The sequence below is a fragment of the Oncorhynchus masou genome, unplaced genomic scaffold, assembly GCF_036934945.1.
Source record: "Oncorhynchus masou masou isolate Uvic2021 unplaced genomic scaffold, UVic_Omas_1.1 unplaced_scaffold_3521, whole genome shotgun sequence".
Lineage (NCBI taxonomy): Eukaryota > Metazoa > Chordata > Actinopteri > Salmoniformes > Salmonidae > Oncorhynchus > Oncorhynchus masou.
In genome coordinates, this window is record NW_027009928.1 from 1 (window position 1) to 27109 (window position 27109).

At 49.8% G+C, this 27109-nt stretch overlaps 1 protein-coding gene across 1 annotated transcript; it reads right to left on the reverse strand.

Annotated features, from left to right (window-relative positions):
• Nucleotides 1-624: 624 nt before the first annotated feature.
• On the reverse strand, nt 625-23052 carry LOC135534524 (uncharacterized; the record flags this gene model as incomplete). Its single annotated transcript, XM_064961481.1, has 8 exons — nt 22409-23052; nt 19132-21235; nt 16355-19093; nt 15725-15949; nt 15170-15445; nt 2996-3078; nt 2499-2562; nt 625-734 (listed from the first exon to the last, which is right to left on the reverse strand). Coding segments are annotated over exons 1-8 (6245 nt in total), but the record flags the coding sequence as incomplete, so codon positions are not given.
• Between the last annotated feature and the right edge of the window lie 4057 nt (nt 23053-27109).

Genomic DNA, 27109 nt, shown 5'->3' on the forward strand with positions numbered 1-27109 from the left:
CTAGACTACCTGCAACCCCTACACTCTAACCACTAGACTACCTGCCACCCCTACACTCTAACCACTAGACTAGCTGCCACCCCTACACTCTAACCACTAGACTACCTGCCGCCCCTACACTCTAACCACTAGACTACCTGCCACCCCTACACTCTAACCACTAGACTACCTGCCGCCCCTACACTCTAACCACTAGACTACCTGCCACCCCTACACTCTAACCACTAGACTAGCTGCCACCCCTACACTCTAACCACTAGACTACCTGCCGCACTTACACTCGCACCACTAGTCTACCCCAGGTAGAGTCAGGGGGTTGGTGACTCAGTACAGAACAGAGTCATCCTATCCACTCACACAGGCTCTCCCCTCTCCTGTTACTTACTGTGTGTTACTGTGTGTAGTTGTGAAGTGTGTGTGTGTGGTGTCTGTGTGTCTGTGTGTGTGTGTGTGTGTGTGTGTTTGTGTGGTGTCTGTGTGTCTGTGTGTGTGTGTGTGTGTGTGTGTGTGTGTGTGTGTGTGTGTGTGTGTGTGTGTGTGTGTGTGTGTGTGTGTGTGTGTGTGTGTGTGTGTGTGTGTGTGTGTGTGTGTGTGTGTGTGTGTGTGTGAGTCAGCGTGTCTTACGGAGGGTTGTCTGCTATTCCGCGTCCTTCATACTGCAGAACCACGTCAGTCCCGTACATGTTGAACATCTTATAGGGGTTCACCGAGACCAGGATACTACCTATATATGTCTAGAGACAGAGAGATACATGTTGACCAGGATACTACCTACAATGGGGCAAAAAAGTATTTAGTCAGCCACCATTTGTGCAAGTTCTCCCACTTAAAAAGATGAGTGAGGCCTGTAATTTTCATCATAGGTACACTTCAACTATGACAGACAAAATTAGAAAAAAAAAATCCAGAAAATCACATTGTAGGATTTTTAATGAATTTATTTGCAAATTATGGTGGAAAATAAGTATTTGGTCACCTACAAACAAGCAAGATTTCTGGCTCTCTCAGACCTGTAACAACTTTTCAAAGAGGCTCCTCTGTCCTCCAGTCGTTACCTGTATTAATGGCACCTGTTTGAACTTGTTATCAGTATAAAAGACACCTGTCCAATACCTCAAACAGTCACACTCCAAACTCCACTATGGCCAAGACCAAAGAGCTGTCAAAGGACACCAGAAACAAAATTGTAGACCTGCACCAGGCTGTTGAAGACTGAATCTGAAATAGGTAAGCAGCTTGGTTTGAAGAAATCAACTGTGGGAGCAATTATTAGGAAATGTACGACATACAAGACCACTGATAATCTCCCTTGATCTGGGGCTCCTCGCAAGATCTCTCTCCGTGGGGTCAAAATGATCACAAGAACGGTGAGCAAAAATCCCAGAACCACACGGGGGGACCTAGTGAATGGCCTGCAGAGAGCTGGAAACAAGGTAACAAAGCCTACCATCAGTAACACACTACGCCGCCAGGGACTCAAATCCTGCAGTGCCAGACGTGTCCCCCTGCTTAAGCCAGTACATGTCCAGGCCTGTCTGAAGTTTGCTAGAGAGCATTTGGATGATCCAGAAGAAGATTGGGAGAATGTCATATGGTCAGATGAAACCAAAATCTAACTTTCTGGTAAAAACTCAACTCGCCGTTTTTGGAGGACAAAGAATGCTGAGTTGCATCCAAAGAACACCATACCTACTGTGAAGCATGGGGTGGAAACATCATGCTTTGGGGCTGTTTTTCTGCAAAGGGACCAGGACGACTGATCCGTGTAAAGGAAAGAATGAGTGGGGCCATGTATCGTGAGATTTTGAGTGAAAACCTCCTTCCATCAGCAAGGCCATTGAAGATGAAACGTGGCTGGGTCTTTCAGCATGACAATGATCCCAAACACACCGCCCGGGCAACGAAGGAGTGACTTCGTAAGAAGCATTTCAAGGTCCTGGAGAGGCCTAGCCAGTCTCCAGATCTCAACCCATAGAACATCTTTGGAGGGAATTGAAAGTCCGTGTTGCCCAGCAACAGCCCCAAAACATCACTGCTCTAGAGGAGATCTGTATGGAGGAATGGGCCAAAATACCAGCAACAGTGTGTGAAAACCTTGTAAAGACTTACAGAAAACGTTTGACCTCTGTCATTGCCAACAAAGGGTATATAACAAAGTATGGAGATAAACTTTTGTTATTGACCAAATACTTATTTTCCACCATAATTTGCAAATAAATTCATTAAAAATCCTACATGTGATTTTCTGGATTTTTTTCTCATTTTGTCTGTCATAGTTGAAGTGTACCTATGATGAAAATTACAGGCCTCTCATCTTGTACTCTTGTACTCAGTCCTACAAGTGGGAGAACTTGCACAATTGGTGGTTGACTAAATACCTTTTGCATTTTATTTGTTTATTTATTTATTTGACTAATGATGTTCAACTATAAGCTCATAAATGTTTATGATGACAGTATGCGAGTATATGAGTATAGGAGTACAAGTTGAGTTCTTACATATATGAGTTCCTGGTCGTAACGCTTCTTCAGATTCATCAGCACTGTGGTCTCATTCAGCTCCCTGCAAACACACAGGAGGTAGTCACAGGCACACAGGAAACAGTTATAGACACACCAGAAGTCATTAGTGAAACACAGGAAACAGGAACTGATCCACCGGAAGTAGTTACAGACACACCGGAAGTAGTGCCTGATAGGCAGGAAACAGGAACTGATCCACCGGAAGTGACAGGCAGGAAACAGTAACTGATACACCATAAGTAATTACTGACACACAAGATGTACTGACACACATGCCGTAATTACTGACACACAGGAAGTAGTTACTGACACACAGGAAGTAGTTGATGACACACAGGATGAAGTTGCTGACACACAGGATGTAGTTGCTGACACACAGGAGTTACTGACACAGGAAATAGTTGCTGACACACAGGATGTAGTTGCTGACACACAGGAAGTAGTTGCTGACACACAGGAAGTTGTGTTCTTACTCCATCTGTGTCATGTCTTCCATGCCGTACGCCCAAGGCTTCAACCTGTGAGGCACCGTAGGGATACACCTGATGGAGTAGATCTGTACACACACACACACACACACACACACACACACACACACACACACACACACACACACACACACACACACACACACACACACACACACACACACACACACACACACACACACACATTCTAGTTAACAAATCTGCTTGGTGACAGGGGGGCATTATTGAGTAGCTTGGATGAATAAGGTGCCCAGAGTAATCTGCCTGCTACTCTGTCCCAGATGCTAATATATGGATATTATTATTAGTATTGGATAGAAGTTTCTAAAACTGTTTGAATGATGTCTGTGAGTATAACAGAACTCATATGGCAGGCAAAAACCTGAAAAAAATCCAACCAGGAAGTGGGAAATCTGACACTTGTAGTTTTTTAACTCAGCCCCTATTGAAGATACAGTGGGACAGTGGGATATTGGCTATGTTGCACTTCCTACGGCTTCCACTAGATGTCAACAGTCTTTAGAACTTTGTTTGAGGCTTCTACTGTGAGGTGGGACCCAATGAGAGGGGAATGAGCCAGGTGTCTGGCAGAGTATCAGGCTCTGAGGGGCGGTCATGAGAGAGTTAGCTCGCGTTCCATTGCTTTTCTACAGACAATGGAATTCTCTGGTTGGAACGTTATTGAACATTTATGATAAAAACATCCTAAAGATTGATTCTATACTTAGTTTGACAAGTTTCTATGACCTGTAATATAACTTTTTGAACTTTTCGTCCGACGTTCGGCTGGACCTGAACGCGCGTTTGGATTTGTTTACCAAACGCCCGAACAAAAGAAGCTATTTGGTCATAAATGATGGACATTATCAAACAAAACAAACATTTATTGTGGAACTGCAATTCCTGGGAGTGCATTCTGATTAAGATCATCAAAGGTAAGTCAATATTTATAATGCTATTGCTGAGTAATGTTGACTACCCAATAAGGAGGATATATTTTGGGCTGCTTTGTTGTCTGAACGCTGTACTCAGATTATTGCATGGTTTTGCTTTTTCCATAACGTTTAAAAAAAAAATCTTACACAGCGGTTGCATTGACTCCCCATCCCACAAATACTGCCCCCTAGTCACAAAAGGTTAAGGAGAAGTATATCTCTAATTCCATGTGTAACACTTGTATTTTCATCAACATTTATGATGAGTATTTCTGTGAATTGATGTGGCTCTCTGCAAAATCACCGGATGTTTTTGGAACTACTGAACGTAATGCGCCAATGTTTGATATAAATATGCACTTTATCGGACAAAACATACACTTTATTGTACATCTGTTGTGTAACATCAAGTCCTGTGAGTGTCATCTGATGAAGATCATCAAAGGTTAGTGATTAATTATATCTCTATTTGTGCTTTTTGTGACTCCACTCTTTGGCTGGAAAAATGACTGTGTTTTTCTGTGAGTTGGTGGTGACCTAACATAATCGTTTGTGGTGCTTTCGAAATCAGTGGTGCATCTTTGAAATCAGGCTGGATTAACGAAAAACGTTATCTTTAAAATGATGTGAAATACCTGTGTGCTTGAGGAATTTTAATTATAACATTGTAGTTGTTTTGAATTTGGTGCCCTGCACCTTCACTGGCTGTTGGTGAGTTGGGACGCTACCATCTGTCTGTCTGTCTGTCTGTCTGTCTGTCTGTCTGTCTGTCTGTCTGTCTGTCTGTCTCTGGGTAGTTGGTGGTGTTGTCAGGTTAACTCTGTTAGACCCTGTGTTACTCAATGCTCTGTGTTGTCAGGTTAACTCTGTTAGACCCTGTGGTACTCAATGCTCTGTGTTGTCAGGTTAACTCTGGTAGACCCTGTGGTACTCAATGCTCTGTGTTGTCAGGTTAAATCTGTTAGACCCTGTGTTACTCAATGCTCTGTGTTGTCAGGTTAACTCTGTTAGACCCTGTGGTCCTCAATGCTCTGTGTTGTCAGGTTAACTCTGTTAGACCCTGTGGTACTCAATGCTCTGTGTTGTCAAGTTAACTCTGTTAGACCCTGTGGTCCTCAATGCTCTGTGTTGTCAGGTTAACTCTGTTAGACCCTGTGGTTCTCAATGCTCTGTGTTGTCAAGTTAACTCTGTTAGACCCTGTGGTACTCAATGCTCTGTGTTGATGTGTTGTCAGGTTAACTCTGGTAGACCCTGTGTTACTCAATGCTCTGTGTTGTCAGGTTAAATCTGTTAGACCCTGTGTTACTCAATGCTCTGTGTTGTCAGGTTAACTCTGTTAGACCCTGTGGTCCTCAATGCTCTGTGTTGTCAGGTTAACTCTGGTAGACCCTGTGGTACTCAATGCTCTGTGTTGTCAGGTTAACTCTGTTAGGCCCTGTGGTACTCACTGCTCTGTGTTGTCATGTTGTCTCTGTAACTGTTAATTTATTTATCCGTTATTTTACCAGGTAAGTTGACCGGGAACAGGTTCTCATTTGCAGCAACGACCTGGGGAATAGTTACAGGGGAGAGGAGGAGGATGAATGATCAAATTGTAAACTGGGGATTGTTAGGTGACCGTGATGGTTTGAGGGCCAGTTTGGGAATTTAACCAGGACAACGGGGTTAATACCCCTACACTTACGATAAGGATTTAACCCCAGAGATCAATCTGTTAAATCTCCTCCGGACACAGACACAATCACTCAGTGGAAGATTATTGTACAATGTCTTAGCATTAACTCTCATTCACACTCACCACATCTTTTGTTCATTACGGTTGACCAGGGTCCTATGGGTCCTCACCCTATGGATCCTAACACTAACCCTGTGGATCCTAACATGGATCCTAACGCTATGGATCCTAACCCTATGGACCCTAACCCTATGGGTCCTAACCCTATGGATCCTAACCGTATGGATCCTAACCCTATGGATCCTAACCCTATGGATCCTAACCCCAACCCTATGAGTCCTAACCCTATGGATCCTAACCCTATGGATCCTAACCCTATGGACCCTAACCCTGGGTCCTAACCCTGTGGATCCTAACCCTATGGATCCTAACCCTATGGATCCTAACCCTATGGGTCCTAACCCCCTATGGATCCTAACCCTATGGATCCTAACCCTATGGATCCCCTGAGGATCCTAACCCTATGGATCCTAACCCTAAGGATCCTAACCCTATGGATCCTAACCCTATGGATCCTAACCCTATGGATCCTAACCCTATGGATCCTAACCCCCTATGGATCCTAACCCTATGGGTCCTAACCCTATGGGTCCTAACCCTGAGGATCCTAACCCTATGGATCCTAACCCTATGGATCCTAACCCTATGGATCCTAACCCTATGGAACCTAACCCTATGGGTCCCCTAACCCTGTGGATCCTAACCCTATGGATCCTAACCCTATGGATCCTAACCCTATGGATCCTAACCCTAACCCTATGGATCCTAACCCCTATGGATCCTAACCCTATGGATCCTAACCCTATGGATCCTAACCCTATGGATCCTAATCCCCCTATGGATCCTAACCCTATGGATCCTAACCCTATGGATCCTAACCCTATGGATCCTAACCCTATGGATCCTCACCCTAACCCCAACCCTATGGATCCTAACCCTATGGATCCTAACCCTATGGATCCTAACACCCCTATGGATCCTAACCCTATGGGTCCTCATGGGTCCTAACCCTATGGGTCCCAACCCTAACCCTATGGATCCTAACCCTAACCCTATGGATCCTAACCCTATGGATCCTAACCCTATGGATCCTAACCCTACCCTAACCCTGGATCCTAACCCTATGGATCCTAACCCTATGGATCCTAACCCTATGGATCCTAACCCTATGGATCCTAACCCTATGGATCCTAACCCCCTATGGATCCTAACCCTATGGGTCCTCACCCTGAGGGTCCTATGTGGATCCTGACCCTAACCCTATGGATCCTAACCCTATGGATCCTAACCCCCTATGGATCCTAACCCTATGGACCCTAACCCTATGGGTCCTAACCCTGTGGATCCTAACCCTATGGATCCTAACCCTATGGATCCTAACCCTATGGATCCTAACCCTATGGATCCTAACCCTAACCCTATGGATCCTAACCCTATGGATCCTAACCCTATGGATCCTAAACCTATGGATCCTAACCCTATGGGTCCCCTAACCCTATGGATCCCCTAACCCCCTATGGACCCTAACACTATGGATCCCCTAACCCAATGGATCCTAACCCTATGGATCCTAACCCTATGGATCCTAACCCTATGGATCCTAACCTAACCCTATGGATCCTAACCCTATGGGTCCTCACCCTAACCCAATGGATCCTAACCCTGTGGATCCTAACCCTAACCCTATGGATCCTAACCTATGGATCCTAACCCTATGGATCCTAACCCTAACAACCCAAACCCTATGGATCCTAACCCTATGGATCCTAACACCCTATGGGTCCTAACCCTATGGATCCTAACCCTATGGGTCCCAACCCTATGGATCCTAACCCTATGGATCCTAACCCCTAACCCTATGGATCCTAACCCTATGGATCCTAACCCTATGGATCCTAACCCTATGGATCCTAACCCTATGGATCCTAACCCTACCTAACCCTATGGGCCCTAACCCTATGGATCCTAACCCTATGGGTCCTAACCCTAACCCTATGGATCCTAACCCTATGGATCCTAACCCTATGGACCCTAACACTATGGATCCCAACCCTATGGATCCTAACCCTAACCCTATGGATCCTAACCCTATGGATCCTAACCCTAAACCCTATGGATCCTAACCCTAACCCTATGGATCCTAACCCTCCTAACCCTGGATCCTAACCCTATGGATCCTAACCCTATAACCCTGGGATCCTAACCCTATGGATCCTAACCCTATGGATCCTAACCCTGGGTCCTAACCCTGGATCCTAACCCTAACCCTGGGATCCTAACCCTATGGATCCTAACCCTATGGATCCTAACCCTATGGATCCTAACCCTATGGATCCTAAACCCCTACCCTATGGGTCCTAACCCTATGGGTCCTAACCCAACCCTGGATCCTAACCCTATGGATCCTAACCCTATGGATCCTAACCCTATGGATCCTAACCCTCCTAACCCTATGGATCCTAACCCTATGGATCCTAACCCTATGGATCCTAAACCAATGGATCCTAACCCTATGGATCCTAACCCTATGGATCCTAACCCTATGGATCCTAACCCTATGGACACTAACCCTATGGATCCTAACCCTATGGATCCTAACCCTATGGGTCCTAACCCTATGGATCCTAACCCTATGGATCCTAACCCTATGGACTATGGGTCCTGGATCATCCTAACCCTATGGATCCTAACCCTATGGACCCTAACACTAACCCTATGGATCCCAACCCTATGGATCCTAACCCTATGGGTCCTAACCCTATGGATCCTAACCCTAATCCTAACCCTATGGACCCTACCCTATGGATCCTAACCCATGGACCCTAACACTAACCCTATGGATCCCAACCCTATGGATCCTAACCCTATGGATCCTAACCCTATGGACCCTAACACTAACCCCATGGATCCCAACCCTATGGATCCTAACCCTATGGATCCTAACACTATGGATCCTAACCCTAACCCTATGGACCCTAACCCTATGGATCCTAACCCTATGGGTCCTAACCCTGTGGATCCTAACCCTATGGATCCTAACCCCCTATGGGATCCTAACCCTATGGATCCTAACCCTATGGATCCTAACCCTATGGATCCTAACCCTATGGATCCTAACCCTATGGATCCTAACCCTATGGATCCTAACCCTATGGATCCTAACCCTATGGGTCCTAACCCTGTGGATCCTAACCCTATGGGTCCCAACCCTATGGATCCTAACCCTATGGATCCTCACCCTATGGATCCTAACCCTGTGGATCCTCACCCTATGGATCCCAACCCTGTGGATCCTAACCCTATGGATCCTAACCCTATGGATCCTAACCCTATGGATCCTAACCCTATGGATCCTAACCCTATGGATCCTAACCCTATGGATCCTAACCCTATGGGTCCTAACCCTAATCCCTAACCCTATGGATCCTAACCCTATGGATCCCCTAACCCCTATGGATCCTAACCTATGGATCCCAACCCTATGGGTCCTAACCCTATGGATCCTAACCCTATGGATCCCCTAACCCTAACCCTATGGATCCTAACCCTATGGATCCTAACCCCCTATGGATCCTAACCCTATGGATCCTCCCTATGGATCCTAACCCTAACCCCTATGGATCCTAACCCTATGGATCCTAACCTATGGATCCCCTAACCCCCTATGGGTCCTAACCCTATGGATCCTAACCCCCTATGGATCCTAACCCTATGGATCCTAACCCTATGGATCCTAACCCTATGGATCCTAACCCTATGGATCCTAACCCTATGGGTCCTAACCCTATGGATCCTAACCCAATGGATCCTAACCCTATGGATCCTAACCCTATGGATCCTAACCCTATGGGTCCTAACCCTATGGATCCTAACCCTATGGATCCTAACCCTATGGATCCTAACCCTAATGGATCCTAACCCTATGGATCCTAACCCTATGGATCCTAACCCTATGGACCCTAACCCTGTGACCTAACCCTATGGATCCTAACCCTATGGATCCTAACCATATGGGTCCTAACCCTATGGATCCTAACCCTATGGATCCTAACCCTATGGACCCTAACCCTGTGGATCCTAACCCTAACCCTATGGATCCTAACCCTATGGACCCCTATGGATCCTAACCCTATGGACCTAACCCTATGGATCCCAACCCTATGGATCCTAACCCCCTATGGATCCCAACCCTATGGACCCTAACCCTATGGATCCTAACCCTATGGACCCTAACAACTAACCCCATGGATCCCAACCCTATGGATCCTAACCCTATGGATCCTAACACTATGGATCCTAACCCTAACCCTATGGACCCTAACCCTATGGATCCTAACCCTATGGGTCCTAACCCTGTGGATCCTAACCCCCTATGGATCCTAACCCTAACCCTTTGGACCCTAACCCTATGGATCCTAATCCCATGGGTCCTAACCCTGTGGATCCTAACCCTATGGATCCTAACCCTATGGATCCTAACCCTATGGATCCTAACCCTATGGGTCCTAACCCTGTGGATCCCCTAAACCCTAACCCTATGATCCTAACCCTATGGATCCTAACACTAACCCTATGGATCCTAACCCTATGGGTCCTCACCCTATGGGTCCTAACCCTGTGGATCCTCACCCTATGGGTCCCAACCCTGTGGATCCTAACCCTATGGATCCTAACCCTATGGATCCTAACCCTATGGATCCTAACCCTATGGATCCTAAACCTATGGATCCTCACCCTATGGATCCTAACCCTATGGGTCCTCACCCTATGGGTCCCAACCCTGTGGATCCTAATCCCTAACCCTATGGATCCTAACCCTATGGATCCTAACCCTAACCCTAACCCTATGGATCCTAACCCTATGGATCCTAACCCTATGGATCCTAACACTAACCCTATGGATCCCAACCCTATGGATCCCAACCCTATGGATCCCAACCCTATGGATCCTAACCCTATGGATCCTAACCCTATGGATCCTAACCCTATGGATCCTAACCCTATGGATCCCAACCCTATGGATCCCTATGGATCCTAACCCTATGGACCCTAACCCTATGGATCCTAACCCTATGGATCCTAACCCTATGGATCCCCCTAACCCTATGGACCCTAACCCTATGGATCCTAACCCTATGGGTCCCAACCCTATGGATCCCAACCCTATGGATCCTAACCCTATGGATCCTAACCCTATGGATCCTAACCCTATGGGTCCTAACCCTACCCTATGGATCCTAACCCTAACCCTGGATCCCAACCCTAACCCTATGGATCCTAACCCTATGGATCCTAACCCTATGGACCCTCACCCTATGGATCCTAACCCTAACCCTAACTATGGACCCTAACCCTATGGATCCTAACCCTAACCCTATGGATCCCTAACCCTATGGATCCTAACCCTATGGGTCCTAACCCTATGGATCCTAACCCTATGGATCCTAACCCTATGGGTCCCTAACCCTGTCCTAACCCTATGGATCCTAACCCTATGGATCCTAACCCTATGGATCCTAACCCTATGGGTCCTAACCCTATGGATCCTAACCCTATGAATCCTAACCCTATGGATCCTAACCCTATGGATCCTAACCCTATGGGTCCTAACCCTATGGGTCCTAACCCTATGGATCCTAACCCTATGGATCCTAACCCTCCCTAACCCTATGGGTCCTAACCCTATGGATCCTAACCCTATGGGTCCTAAACCAATGGATCCTAACCCTATGGACCTAACCCTATGGATCCTAACCCTATGGACCCCAAACCCTATGGATCCTAACCCTATGGATCCTAACCCTATGGATCCTAACCCTATGGATCCTAACCCTATGGACCCTCCTAACCCTATGGATCCTAACCCTATGGACCCTAACACTGGATCCCAACCCTATGGATCCTAACCCCCTATCCCTAACACTGGAACCCTATGATCCCAACCCTATGGACCCTAACACTAACCCTATGGATCCCAACCCTATGGATCCTAACCCTATGGATCCTAACCCTATGGACCCTAACACTAATCCCCCTATGGATAACCCCATGGATCCCAACCCTATGGATCCTAACCCTCCTAACCTGGATCCTAACCCTATGGATCCTAACCCTATCCTAACCCTATGGAACCCTGTGGATCCTAACCCTATGGATCCTAACCCTATGGATCCTAACCCTGTGGATCCTAACCCTATGGATCCTAACACTAACCCTATGGATCCCTAACCCTAACCCTGGATCCTAACCCTATGGGTCCTAACCCTGTGGATCCTAAACCCTGTGGATCCTAACCCTATGGATCCTAACCCTATGGATCCTAACCCTATGGGTCCTCGCCCTATGGGTCCTAACCCTGTGGATCCTAACCCTATGGATCCTAACCCTATGGATCCTAACCCTATGGATCCTAACCCTATGGATCCTAACCCTATGGATCCTAACCCTATGGGTCCTCACCCTATGGGTCCTAACCCTGTGGATCCTCACCCTATGGGTCCCAACCCTGTGGATCCTCACCCTATGGATCCCAACCCTGTGGATCCTAACCCTATGGATCCTAACCCTATGGATCCTCACCCTATCCTAACACCTAACCCTATGATCCTAACCCTATGGGTCCTAACCCTATGGATGGATCCTAACCCTATGGATCCTAACCCTATGGATCCTAACCCTGGATCCTAACCCTGGATGGATCCTAACCCTATGGATCCTAACCCTATGGATCCCCCTAACCCTATGGATCCTAACCCCTATCCTAACCCTATGGATCCCTAACCCTAATCCCCTAACCCTGGATCCTAACCCTATGGATCCTAACCCTATGGACCCTAACCCCCTATGGATCCTAACCCTATGGATCCTAACCCTATGGATCCCTAACCCTATGGATCCTAACCCTATGGATCCTAACCCTATGGATCCTAACCCTATGGGTCCCAACCCTATGGATCCTAACCCTATGGATCCTAACCCTATGGATCCCCCTAACCTAACCCTATGGATCCTAACCCTATGGATCCTAACCCTATGGATCCTAACACTAACCCTATGGATCCTAACCCTATGGGTCCCAAACCCTATGGATCCCAACCCTATGGATCCTAACCCCTAACCCTGGATCCTAACCCTATGGGTCCTAACCCTATGGATCCTAACCCTATGGATCCTAACCCTATGGATCCTAACCCCCTATGGATCCTAACCCTATGGATCCTAACCCTATGGACCCTAACCCCCTATGGATCCTAACCCTAACCCTATGGATCCTAACCCTATGGATCCTAACCCTAATCCCCCTATGGAACCCTATGGATCCCCTAACCCCCCCTATGGATCCTAACCCTATGGATCCTAACCCTATGGATCCTAACCCTATGGATCCTAACCCCTATGGATCCTAACCCTATGGATCCTAACCCTATGGATCCCTAAACCCTATGGGTCCTAACCCTATGGATCCTAACCCTATGGATCCTAACACCCCTAACCCCCTATGGATCCCTAACCCTATGGATCCTAACCCTGGGATCCTAACCCTATGGATCCTAACCCTATGGATCCTAACCCTATGGGTCCTAACCCTATGGATCCTAACCCTATGGATCCTAACCCTATGGATCCTAACCCCTATGGATCCTAACCCTATGGATCCAACCCTATGGGTCCTAACCCTATGGATCCTAACCCTATGGATCCTAACCCTATGGATCCCTATGGATCCCTAACCCTATGGATCCTAACCCTAACCCTATGGATCCTAACCCTATCCCAACCCTAACCTATCCCTATGGATCCTACCCTATGGGTCCTAACCCTATGGGTCCCAACCCTATGGATCCCAACCCTATGGATCCCAACCCTATGGGTCCTAACCCTAACCCTATGGGTCCTAACCCCTATGGGTCCTAACCCTATGGATCCTAACCCTATGGATCCTATGGACCCTAACCCTATGGATCCCTATGGGTCCTAACCCTAACCCCCTATGGGTCCTAACCCTATGGATCCTAACCCTAACCCTATGGATCCTAACCCTATGGATCCCCCTAACCCTATGGATCCTAACCCTGTGGATCCTAACCCTATGGATCCTAACCCTATGGATCCTAACCCTATGGATCCTAACCCTATGGATCCTAACCCTATGGGTCCTAACCCTATGGATCCTAAACCTAACCCTTTGGGTCCCCTAACCCTATGGACCTAACCCTATGGATCCTAACCCTATGGATCCTAACCCTATGGGTCCTAACCCTATGGGTCCCAACCCTATGGATCCTAACCCTAACCCTATGGATCCTAACCCAATGGATCCTAACACTATGGATCCTAACCCTATGGATCCTAACACTAACCCTATGGATCCTAACACTAACCCTATGGATCCTAACCCTATGGACCCTAACCCTATGGATCCTAACCCTATGGATCCTAACCCTATGGATCCTAACCCTAACCATATGGATCCTAACCCAATGGATCCTAACACTATGGATCCTAACCCTATGGATCCTAACACTAACCCTATGGATCCTAACACTAACCCTGTGGATCCTAACCCTATGGACCCTAACCCTATGGGTCCTATCCCTACGGATCCTAACCCTATGGGTCCTAAGAGTAGGGGGAGCCAGTTAAGACTAGGGGAGAGCCAGGTAAGATTAGGGGGAGCCAGAGCCAGTTAAGACTAGGGGAGAGCCAGAGCCAGGTAAGACTAGGGGAGAACCAGAGTCAGGTAAGACTAGGGGAGAGCCAGAGCCAGGTAAGACTAGGGGAGAACCAGAGTTAGGTAAGACTAGGGGAGAGCCAGATAAGACTAGGGGAGAGCCAGAGCCAGGGAAGACTAGGGGAGAGCCAGAGCCAGGCAAGACTAGGGGAGAGCCAGAGCCAGGCAAGACTAGGGGAGAGCCAGAGCCAGGTAAGTCTAGGGGAGAGCCAGATAAGTCTAGGGGAGAACCAGAGTCAGGTAAGACTAGGGGAGAGCCAGGTAAGACTAGGGGAGAGCCAGAGCCAGGTAAGACAAGGGGAGAGCCAGAGCCAGGTAAGACTAGGGGAGAGCCAGGTAAGACTAGGGGAGAGCCAGAGCCAGGTAAGACATGGGGAGAGCCAGAGCCAGGTAAGACTAGGGGAGAGCCAGGTAAGACTAGGGGAGAGCCAGAGTCAGGTAAGACTAGAGGAGAACCAGAGTCAGGTAAGACTAGGGGAGAGCCAGAGCCAGGTATGACTAGGGGAGAGCCAGAGCCAGGTATGTCTAGGGGGAGCCAGAGCCAGGTAAGACTAGGGGAGAGCCTGAGCCAGGTAAGACTAGGGGAGAGCCATCAAAATCTGTCAGTTTAATGTAGAGACATTTGTTAGTTTTGCATTGGATGCATCTCAATCTACCGATATCTCCTTTCCGCATCTGTGGTTACAGGTTGCAGAGCTACAGCGATGTTTGTCAGACCAAGAATTAAGGTAAGAATGTTGAGTAGAGGTTGTCCTACCTTCTCGTACCAGCTGTTGGGTTCCCCCTCTCTATTAGGGTTCCAGTCCGGTTCCCCCGTTCCCCCCAGTTTTCTCGGTGCTGCGGGAGTGATGCCCTCCGACTCCATGACCTCGTGGTACATGGACCACTTGGTGAGGTTCTGCACGGTCCCGTGCGGTAGAACCCTCTCGGAGGCCCAGACATCATCCCCCTCCTGGCCGGAGCGTGCGTTGCCAGCCCAGTGGCCAGATCGCGGCCCGTACGGTGGAACCACAGCGTAGCGGTTATCCTGCCCCTGTAGCCCCGGGGCAGTCTGGAAGAAAAAGAGGAAGAGGAACTGTATTTACTTAAAGATAACAGTGATACGATATACTTAAATTACAGCTGGGTGCTCTACACTCTTAGAAACAGAACCCAGAACCATAAAGAGTTCTTCTGCTATCTCTGTTGGAGAAGCCGTTTAGGTTCCAGGTAAAAGATTTTCGCTCAACGAAGAACCATCAAATTACGCTTTGGTAAAAAGGTTCTACTGGTAAACTTATATGGTTCGACCTGGAACCGTAAAGAGTTCTACCTGCAGCCAGGTAACCAACCTGTACGATGCATAACGGAGGTGCTGTGTGTTCTGCAGGGCCTCGTCCAGGTACGGATTCCCAAACTTCCGCATCAGCATATTGCGTTCCGGCAGCCGGTACCGGTTTGGGCTCAGGAGGTCCCGGTTCTCCTGCAGCGCCTCAGAGAGCCTGGGGTTGGTGGGCCGGACGGACAGTGCCCCGCTGTCACCTAGACGATAGTCCACCTGCAGGAGAAAAGGAAACAGTCGCTGACACACAGGAAACAGGTAACAGTCACTGACACAAAAGGAACAAACTAACACACGGGAAAAAGGAAACAGTCACTGACACACAGGAAACAGACACTGGCAAAAAGGAAACAGTCACTGACAGACATGAAACAGCCACTGACTTACAGGAAACAACCATTGGCACACAGGAAACAGTAACTGACAAACAGGAAACAGTCACTGACACACAGGAAACAGTCACTGAAACAGGAAACAGTCATTGACACACAGGACAACAGTCACTGAAACAGGAAACAGTCATTGACACACAGGACAACAGTCACTGAAACAGGAAACAGTTATTGAGGAAGTCGTCATTGGCATCAAGTAAACAGTGACAGACAGGAAACAGTAACTGACCTTCCTCATGTTCTGGTTCATCAGGGCGACGCCGAGGCGGGGCTTTTGCCCAGGGATCACAAGGGATCCGTCCCCAAGTCGGTACCGTTTCTGGTTAATCAGGTCCTGGTTCTGCGACAGGGCGCCTGACAGGGCTCCCGACAGGTCTGGCCCTCGAGGCTTACGAGGATCGATGATGACGCTTCCATCAGGCAGTTCGTAAGATACTGACTTCAGATACGGGTTCTGTAGAGCTGCCAGCAGGTTCGGGGACCGGGGTTTCCGTGGGTCGATGATGATAGAACCGTCCGGTAGCGTGTAGGATGCTGACTTCAGGTGTGGGTTCATCAATGCGGAAGACAGGTTCGGAGAGATCGGAGCGTTGGGATCGGTGATCACAGTTCCTTCTAGGGCGTAGCTGGCATTCCGCATCGCCGGGTTCAGGAGTGCCGAGGACAGATTGGGCGAGGTGGGTTTCCGCGGGTCGATGATTATAGAACCGTCTGGGAGCTCGTAGGAGATCGTCTTCAGGTACGGGTTGGATAACGCCGCCAGGAGGTTCGGAGATCTGGGTTTCCTGGGGTCGATGATAATCGAACCGTCAGGGAGCGTATACGAGGCTGATTTCAGGTGAGGGTTGTTTAACGCGGAAGACAGGTTAGGGGAGATGGGAGCATTGGGGTCTCTAATGGTTCCGTCCGGCAGAGTGTAGGAAGTGTTCATCATCGCTGGGTTCTGGAGCGCGCGGCCGAGGGACGGTGAGACCGGTTTCCTGGGGTCTATGATAATGGTACCGTCTGGTAGAGTATACGACGCTGATTTGAGATAAGGGTTCGATAATGCCGCCGAGAGGTTCGGATTTTTCTGCTGCTGGGGTCCGATAGCGATGGTACCGTCCGGTAAGGTGTACGATGACGTCTTTAGCGCCGTGTTCATGAGAGCCGCCGCTAGGTTTGGTGGATCTGTGACGATCGTCCCATGGACTCTGTGGTTCTGGAGGGAGTTGCCAAACCGGGGCTCAGGTTGTAGCGGTCCGTAGGGGGAACGGAGCGGAAGGAGGCCACCCCGGGATTGAACCATCTGTCGCATCTGTGGGTTCTGCAACGCTCCGTGGTAGTCAGGGACAATGGGTCCGAAGGGGTTGCCCCCTCGGCGCTGGAGCATCGGGGTTCCAAAGGAGGCGTTCGTCATGTTGGCGTTCTGCAGGGCATTGTGGAGTAGAGGGGAGGGGCCGGGCTCGGAGTGGTAGTCGTATTGGGTCACCACTGGACCGTACGGGTTCCCACGACGCTGTAATGCCGGGCTTCCAAACGAGGCTCCACGTAGCGCCTGGTTCTGAAGAGCATTACCTAGCATCGGGGAGGAAGGGGGTAGAGGTTCATCGTACCCGCCCATAGAGCCATAGGAGGACATCGGTCGTTGTAACGGTGACGTGTATGAGGCATTACGTAGCTGTTGGTTCTGGAGCGCCCCCTGGAGCATGGGAGAGGAAGGCTGGGCGTACTCCGGTACCTGTTGGGCATACGGTGACATGGGCCGCAAGCGAGGAGAGGTGAATGACGCGTTACGGAGGGTTTGGTTCTGGAGCGCCCCCTGCAGCATTGGGGAGGAGGGAACAAACTGCTCTGAATGGCCATAGGGGTCCTGGGCGTAAGAGTCAGAGTAGGGGTCCGGGGACGGGGCGCAGGGGAGTAAGGGGGAAGCACGTATGGAGGGGTGAGGAGAGGAGGGGCGGTGGGAGAGGTGAGGGGAGAGGGGAGGGTAGCATTTGAGAGAGGGTTGGGGAGAGGTAGGTGCCATGCCCGGCCCGTGAATAGACTGTCTCTTTATCAGCGGATGACCACGGCCTACGGGTCTCCCAGGGAGGTACCTTCCCGACTCCCTGTGGCTTAGAGGAGGGCGATGGCCTATCTTGGGTGAGGGGTGGTGAGTGAGGCGGGGAGAGAGGCGGGGTGAGAGGGTGAGGGCAGTGTGGTTGGAGCGGACTGAGGCTCTAAAGGGAGGGACGTTCTGGGTTGGGGCCATCGGTCGTCCTCGTCTTCCCATGGGGGAAGGTCTGACGGTTCCCATGGGTACGGGGCCGCGACCTCCGAACCGTGGGCGCACCAGAGGGGTTTCGCCTTGTCGCAGGAGACGCGTGGAGTGGTGGGAGAGGGTGGGGGAGGTGGGGCGAGGTGCGGGAGAGAAACTACGTCTGGAGGGAGATGGGGAGGCTCGCATTGAGATGGGGGAGGAGGGTGGGAGGTGGATGGAGTCCCTTGGTCTTGTCCTAACCTGGGGGGAGGCAGGGCGGGAGGCACGACGGGGGGAGGGACGACGGGGGGAGGAGGGGGAGGGAGTGCCGCGGAGGACTTTCCTCGCTCCAAAAGGACTTCCTCCCCCCAAACGGGAGGGAGAGGGTGAGGAGGGGGGAGGCATAACTCTGCATATGGAGCCGCGGGGGGAGGAGGGGGGAGAACGTCGGATCATGGATTCTCGGGGGGAGATGGGGGGAGACGGGGGGCGACGGGGGGAGAGGGCCAGGGAAGGGGGTCGTTGGGGCTGGAGTCGTCGATGCGGGGGTGAGGCCATGAAGGATGAGGGGGGAGACATCCTCCTGTGGAGAACAGAGGGTCTCTGGCCGAGGGGAGGTAAGCCTCTCATGGATGGCTGGGGGGATGGGGAGAGGCTGCGGGTGGGCAGGGGTGAGCCCCGGGGGGAGGGATGCTGGGATATCATCTGCTGCTGGGGTGACATCATCATCGGGGAAGGGTGGGCTCGCTGGGGGTGGGGGGACATCCGGGGGAGCGGGGCATCACAGGGGTTCCGGGGTACCCCATTGGTCCGCCCATCATGGCTCCGCCCATCCCATTCGGGGCGTTATGCTGCTTTATCAACATGGCCGTCGGGGCCTGGGGCATCCGCTCTGACATCATCTGTTGTTGTGGTGACATCATATCGTGTGGCGACATCATCTGTTGTTGCTGTGACATCATATGTAATTGCTGTTGCATCATAATGTCGTCCATCGTTTGTTGTTGTGCTGACATCATTTGTTGTTGTGGTGACATCATCATATTGTGTGGGGACATCATGCCTTGTTGCCGTGATATCATATGTAGTTGCTGTTGCATCATAATGTCGTCCATCTGTTGCTGTGGTGACATCATCGGCTGCTGTTGTGACATCATCGTATCGTGTGGTGACATCATCTGTTGTTGCTGTTGCATCATCATGTCGTCCATCATCTGCTGTTTTGGTGACATCATCATACCGTGCGGTGACATCGTATGTTCTTGCGGTGTGGTCAGCTGTGACATCATCATACCGTGCGGTGACATCGTCTGTTCTTGCGGTGTGGTCAGCTGTGACATCAGCAGCTGTTGTTGCTCCATCATCTGTTGCTGCTGCGACATCATATTCTGTTGCTGGGCCAACAGCTGTTGCTGTGGTGACATCATCGACATGTCCTGCTCCTCATACTGTATCTCCGATAGGATGTTGTCGTGGTGACCGGGTAGCGGAGGAGGGGGAAAAGGTGCCGGGGGGACGTCCAGACGCTCCTTCCCAAACAGACGTACCTGAGGCCTGGGCACTCTGAAGTCCATCTCAGCCCCCTGCAGGGGGATCTCTCCCCCCATGGGGTCATACCCATAAGGCATCTGTGTTCCTGGCTGCTGGGAGTTGTAGGCATTGTAGGAGAAGTCTGGGAAAGGTAGTCCCTTTTCGCTGTAGTGCAGCTGGTAGTCCTGGTAAAGACCACCGCCCCCTCTACCTCCCATCATCATCTCCTCATACACACCCATCCCGTCGTCATAGAATCCCCCCTGGCCCTGCATCCCGTTGTTGTAGTGACCCCACTGGGGGTCCATAATCATCTGCTCGTCATAGAGATTGCCATACTCATCGTACTCCTGCCCTGCTCCCATTGGGTCATAGTACTCCATCGCCCCGCCTTCCTCGCCGTACATCCCCATCGGCAGCTGCCCGTAGTAACCCCCCATGGCAACCTGGTCGGTATAGTAACTCTGTTGTTGTTGTTGCTGTTGGTAGGGGTCGTAGTATTCACAGCCCTCGTCGTCATAGAGACCCTGCTGGTCATCGTAGTAACCACCACCGTCATCGTAGAGCCCCGGCTCGTCCTCGTAATAACCCAGGTCCTGCGACGGAACATCGTAGTACTCACCTGTGTCGTCATAGTAATACCCCTGATCGCCCCGACCCCCGGAAACCTGCTGCTGCCCGTAGGGGTCCTCCTGATCATCGTAACCAGTATGACCACAACCGTAACCATGACCACCTTGAGCCTTTACAGACCGCCTCTGATATCCCCCTGCTCCTGCTACCCCCCGGGGGTCATACCCCCCCATGACCTGCTGGTCGTACCCCTCTGTGTACTCGTACACATCATCTCCGTCGTCGTCGTCATGCTGATAGCCACCGTTCTGATACCCATAGGTACGATCCCGCTGTGCCTGCTGACCCCTCGTGCTGACCTGTCGGCTGTGAACCCCTCCTCCCTGACGGCCAAACCCTGATCTCTGCCCACCCCCTGCCCAGCCCAGTCCCCCCATGGCACTCTGACGATGCTTGGTAGAGATAAACCGCTTGGTCAGCCAGTTGGTGGCCCCGGCAACCTGCCCTAGCAAATGACTCTGGGCCTTGAAGTCCGGCGCTCCGTTGGCCGTTTTCTTCCTGAACAGACCGTTGAAGAACCCAACTTTCTTCTCTTGTCCTTCTGTTCCTCTCCCCAGTCTGATCAACATGTAGGACTGCTTTTTCCCACCATCCTTCTCCTCCTTCTCCTTCGCCTCCTTCAACTTCTTGACCTTCTTGGAGTGGTTGAACCGTATCATGAACTTAGATGTGTTTTTCAGTATTGACTCCCTGCGCGTCTTCTTCTTCACCTTGTTCTCGCGGTTTCTGTGGAGGGAGGGAGGGTTTGACGGAGGGAGGGTTTGACAGAGGGAGGGAGGAAGTGGGGGAGGGAGGGAGGGATGGTGGGAGGGAGGGAGGGGGCGAGGGAGGGAGGAAGTGAGGGGGGTTGGAGGGAGTGGGGGAGGGAGGGAGGAAGTGAGGGAGTGTTTGATGGAGGGAGGGAGTGAGGGAGGGGACGAGGGATGTTTCGATGGAGGGAGGGAGGAAGCGGGGGAGGGTTGGAGGGAGGGAGGGAGTGGGGGAGGGAGGGAGAGATGGTAGGAGGGAGGGAGGGGGCGAGGGAGGGAGGAAGTGAGGGAGGGGACGAGGGATGGTTCGATAGAGGGAGGGAGGGTAGGTTCAATGGAGGGAGGGAGTGAGGGAGGGAGGGTAGGTTCGATGGAGGGAGGGAGGAAGCGGGGAGGGTTGGAGGGAGGGAGGGAGGGAGGGAGGGTAGGTTCGATGGAGGGAGGGAGTGAGGGAGGGAGGGAGGGTAGGTTCGATGGAGGGAGGGAGGAAGCGGGGAGGGTTGGAGGGAGGGAGGGAGGGAGCGAAGGATGGTGGGATGGAGGAAGTAAAGTATAGTTATGGAACTATAAAAATACTATTGTGTAATGATCTCAAAGGCATTACAATCCCTGGACTATTGTGTAACGATCTCCAAGGCATTACAATCCCTGGACTATTTTGTAACGATCTCAAAGGCATTACAATCCTGGACTATTGAGTAACGATCTCAAAGGCATTACAATCCCTGGACTATTGTGTAACGATCTCAAAGGCATTACAATCCCTGGACTATTGTGTAACGATCTCCAAGGCATTACAATCCCTGGTCTATTGAGTAACGATCTCAAAGGCATTACAATCCCGGGACTATTGAGTAACGATCTCCAAGGCATTACAATCCCTGGTCTATTGAGTAACGATCTCAAAGGCATTACAATCCCGGGACTATTGAGTAACGATCTCAAAGGCATTACAATCCCTGGTCTATTGAGTAACGATCTCAAAGGCATTACAATCCCTGGACTATTGAGTAACGATCTCAAAGGCATTACAATCCCTGGACTATTGTGTAACGATCTCAAAGGCATTACAATCCCTGGACTATTGTGTAACGATCTCAAAGGCATTACAGTAAATAATGTAAAGTTAAAAAATGAAATAGGTCCATACTTGCGTATACGTTTCCCCAGGCCCATGAACAGTCTGGAGGCTCCTCCCATCTTCTTCCTGGAGTTCCTCCGTCTCCGGACCCCTGAAAACCTCAGGAACATCCTGGACACGTTTTTCAGACCCTTCTTAGGGAGCTCTTTAACCGGAGGCTGTGGAGGCACCTCCTTCTTCCTCTTCTCTTTCTTCTTGTTTTTCTCTTCTCCCTTCCCTCCTTTGTCTTTATGATGACGGCCATCTTTGGACTTCTTCTTTCGCTCCCTGTCGTCCTCGTCCTCCTCGTCTTCTTCTTCTTCGTATTCTTCATCTTCGTCCCCACGGCGACCATGGGACTTCCCCTTAGCAGATTTACCCCCTCGACCCCTCCCTCTATCATCATCAGAGTTTTCCTCTTCTTCCTCCTCCTCCTCTTCCTCACTCAGGAACTCCTCTTCTGACTCCTCCTTCTTTGCCTTCCCTTTATCTTTTCCTTTCTTGTCCTCCTTTTGTCCTTTTGTGGGAGGCTCCTCCTTGCCTTTCTTCCCTCCTTTCTTGTCCTCCTTTCCTCCCTTCTTTCTGTCATCCTTCCCTGTCTTTACCTCCTCTTTCTGTTTCTCAGGTTCCGGCTTGCCTCCTTTCTTGTCTTTCTTGTTGTCTTTCTTCGGCATCCTGATTGGCTGTTAGAGACCCACCATGTCCTCTACTTGGAGACCTGCTATACACACCCACACACACGAACACGCACACACACACCTGTTAGCTAAGAACAGTTTATGCCTGAAAAATAACACCTAAATTCAATTGCATTCTAAAACGAGCTGATACCTCATTACTTCTAATACATTTAAAACAGTCATTCAGTGTGCCATGCCTGTGTCCTTGGATGTGACTTGTATATTGCCTGTATGTTACCTGTATGTTACCTGTATGGTACCTGTATGTTACCTGAATGTTACCTGTTATAACCTGTATATTACCTGCATGTTACCTGTATGTTACCTGTATGTTACCTGTATATTACCTGTGAGTTACCAGTATGTTACCTGTATATAACCTGTATATTACCTGCATGTTACCTGTATGTTACCTGTATGTTACCTGTATATTACCTGTGAGTTACCAGTATGTTACCTGTATATTACCTGTATATTACCTGTATGTTACCAGTATGTTACCTGTATCCTGTACCTGTGTGTTACCTGTATGTTACCTGTATATTACCTGTATATTACCTGTATGTTACCTGTATATTACCTGTGTTACCTGTATATTACCTGTATATTACCTGTATGTTACCTGTATATTACCTGTATGTTACCTGTATGTTACCTGTATGTTACCTGTATGTTACCTGTATGTTACCTGTATATTACCTGTATATTACCTGTATGTTACCTGTATATTACCTGTATGTTACCTGTATGTTACCTGTATGTTACCTGTATGTTACCTGTATGTTACCTGTATGTTACCTGTATATTACCTGTATGTTACCTGTATATTACCTGTATGTTACCTGTATGTTACCTGTATGTTACCTGTATATTACCTGTATGTTACCTGTATATTACCTGAATGTTACCTGAATGTTACCTGTATGTTACCTGTATATTACCTGTATATTACCTGTATGTTACCTGTATGTTACCTGTATATTACCTGTATGTTACCTGTATGTTACCTGTATATTACCTGTATATTACCTGTATGTTACCAGTGTGTGTGAGTAGCGTACTTTACCTGTGTCCGTGCGTAGCCTGCCTCGGTTTAAATCCTCACGGTGAGGTGTGTGTGAGTAGCGTACTTTACCTGTGTCCGTGCGTAGCCTGCCTCGGTTTAAATCCTCACGGTGAGGTGTGTGTGAGTAGCGTACTTTACCTGTGTCCGTGCGTAGCCTGCCTCGGTTTAAATCCTCACGGTGAGGTGTGTGTGAGTAGCGTACTTTACCTGTGTCCGTGCGTAGTGCCTCGGTTTAAATCCTCACGGTGAGGTGTGTGTGAGTAGCGTACTTTACCTGTGTCCGTGCGTAGCCTGCCTCGGTTTAAATCCTCACGGTGAGGTGTGTGTGGAAGAGTGTCGTCCTAAAAGCAGAGGTCACTGCTGATCCCGGAGAACATAACGGGGGAGAGAGAGAGCTGTTAGTCAGACGACCGGTCTGTTGACGGCGGCTGCCACACACTATCCAAACCAGTCACAGAAAGGTATTTCAGTTGAAGAATCAGATTGTGTTGTGTGAGATGTGTTCCTAATATCCAGACGGCCCAGAGACTCCCTACCAACAACACAGGTCCCACAGCAGCATTAACCAACTGGACTCTTAGACTCAGACCTCTGACAGCTACCGCCTCTCTGTTCAGAGGAATTTCAGAGACTCCCTACCAACAACACAGGTCCCACAGCAGCATTAACCAACTGGACTCTTAGACTCAGACCTCTGACAGCTACCGCCTCTCTGTTCAGAGGAATTCCAGAGACTCCCTACCAACAACACAGCTCCCACAGCAGCATTAACCAACTGGACTCTTAGACTCAGACCTCTGACACAGGTCCCACAGCAGCATTAACCAACTGGACTCTTAGACTCAGACCTCTGACAGCTACCGCCTCTCTGTTCAGAGGAATTTCAGAGACTCCCTACCAACAACACAGGTCCCACAGCAGCATTAACCAACTGGACTCTTAGACTCAGACCTCTGACAGCTACCGCCTCTCTGTTCAGAGGAATTTCAGAGACTCCCTACCAACAACACAGGTCCCACAGCAGCATTAACCAACTGGACTCTTAGACTCAGACCTCTGACAGCTACCGCCTCTCTGTTCAGAGGAATTTCAGAGACTCCCTACCAACAACACAGGTCCCACAGCAGCATTAACCAACTGGACTCTTAGACTCAGACCTCTGACAGCTACCGCCTCTCTGTTCAGAGGAATTTCAGAGACTCCCTACCAACAACACAGGTCCCACAGCAGCATTAACCAACTGGACTCTTAGACTCAGACCTCTGACAGCTACCGCCTCTCTGTTCAGAGGAATTTCAGAGACTCCCTACCAACAACACAGGTCCCACAGCAGCATTAACCAACTGGACTCTTAGACTCAGACCTCTGACACAGGTCCCACAGCAGCATTAACCAACTGGACTCTTAGACTCAGACCTCTGACACAGGTCCCACAGCAGCATTAACCAACTGGACTCTTAGACTCAGACCTCTGACAGCTACCGCCTCTCTGTTCAGAGGAATTTCAGAGACTCCCTACCAACAACATAGGTCCCACAGCAGCATTAACCAACTGGACTCTTAGACTCAGACCTCTGACAGCTACCGCCTCTCTGTTCAGAGGAATTTCAGAGACTCCCTACCAACAACACAGGTCCCACAGCAGCATTAACCAACTGGACTCTTAGACTCAGACCTCTGACAGCTACCGCCTCTCTGTTCAGAGGAATTTCAGAGACTCCCTACCAACAACACAGGTCCCACAGCAGCATTAACCAACTGGACTCTTAGACTCAGACCTCTGACAGCTACCGCCTCTCTGTTCAGAGGAATTTCAGAGACTCCCTACCAACAACACAGGTCCCACAGCAGCATTAACCAACTGGACTCTTAGACTCAGACCTCTGACAGCTACCGCCTCTCTGTTCAGAGGAATTTCAGAGACTCCCTACCAACAACACAGGTCCCACAGCAGCATTAACCAACTGGACTCTTAGACTCAGACCTCTGACAGCTACCGCCTCTCTGTTCAGAGGAATTTCAGAGACTCCCTACCAACAACACAGGTCCCACAGCAGCATTAACCAACTGGACTCTTAGACTCAGACCTCTGACAGCTACCGCCTCTCTGTTCAGAGGAATTTCAGAGACTCCCTACCAACAACACAGGTCCCACAGCAGCATTAACCAACTGGACTCTTAGACTCAGACCTCTGACAGCTACCGCCTCTCTGTTCAGAGGAATTTCAGAGACTCCCTACCAACAACACAGGTCCCACAGCAGCATTAACCAACTGGACTCTTAGACTCAGACCTCTGACAGCTACCGCCTCTCTGTTCAGAGGAATTTCAGAGACTCCCTACCAACAACACAGGTCCCACAGCAGCATTAACCAACTGGACTCTTAGACTCAGACCTCTGACAGCTACCGCCTCTCTGTTCAGAGGAATTTCAGAGACTCCCTACCAACAACACAGGTCCCACAGCAGCATTAACCAACTGGACTCTTAGACTCAGACCTCTGACAGCTACCGCCTCTCTGTTCAGAGGAATTTCCTCCGTGTGAGAGATGTCTAAGGGTAAAGAGGGTGCTGATAACCAGGAAGCTCCACAGCAACTACCTACAAGACAGACAGCTTCTAACGAGGCCCTGTAGCCTCCAACACAACAACTACCTACAAGACAGACAGCTTCTAATGAGGCCCTGTAGCCTCCAACACAGCAACTACCTACAAGACAGCTTCTAACGAGGCCCTGTAGCCTCCAACACAACAACTACCTACAAGACAGACAGCTTCTAACGAGGCCCTGTAGCCTCCAACACAGCAACTACTTACAAGACAGACAGCTTCTAACGAGGCCCTGTAGCCTCCAACACAACAACTACCTACAAGACAGACAGTCCCTAACGAGACCCTGTAGCCTCCAACACAGCAACTACCTACAAGACAGACAGCCCCAAACAAGGCCCTGTAGCCTCCAACACCTCCTTCTATGCTCTGTGT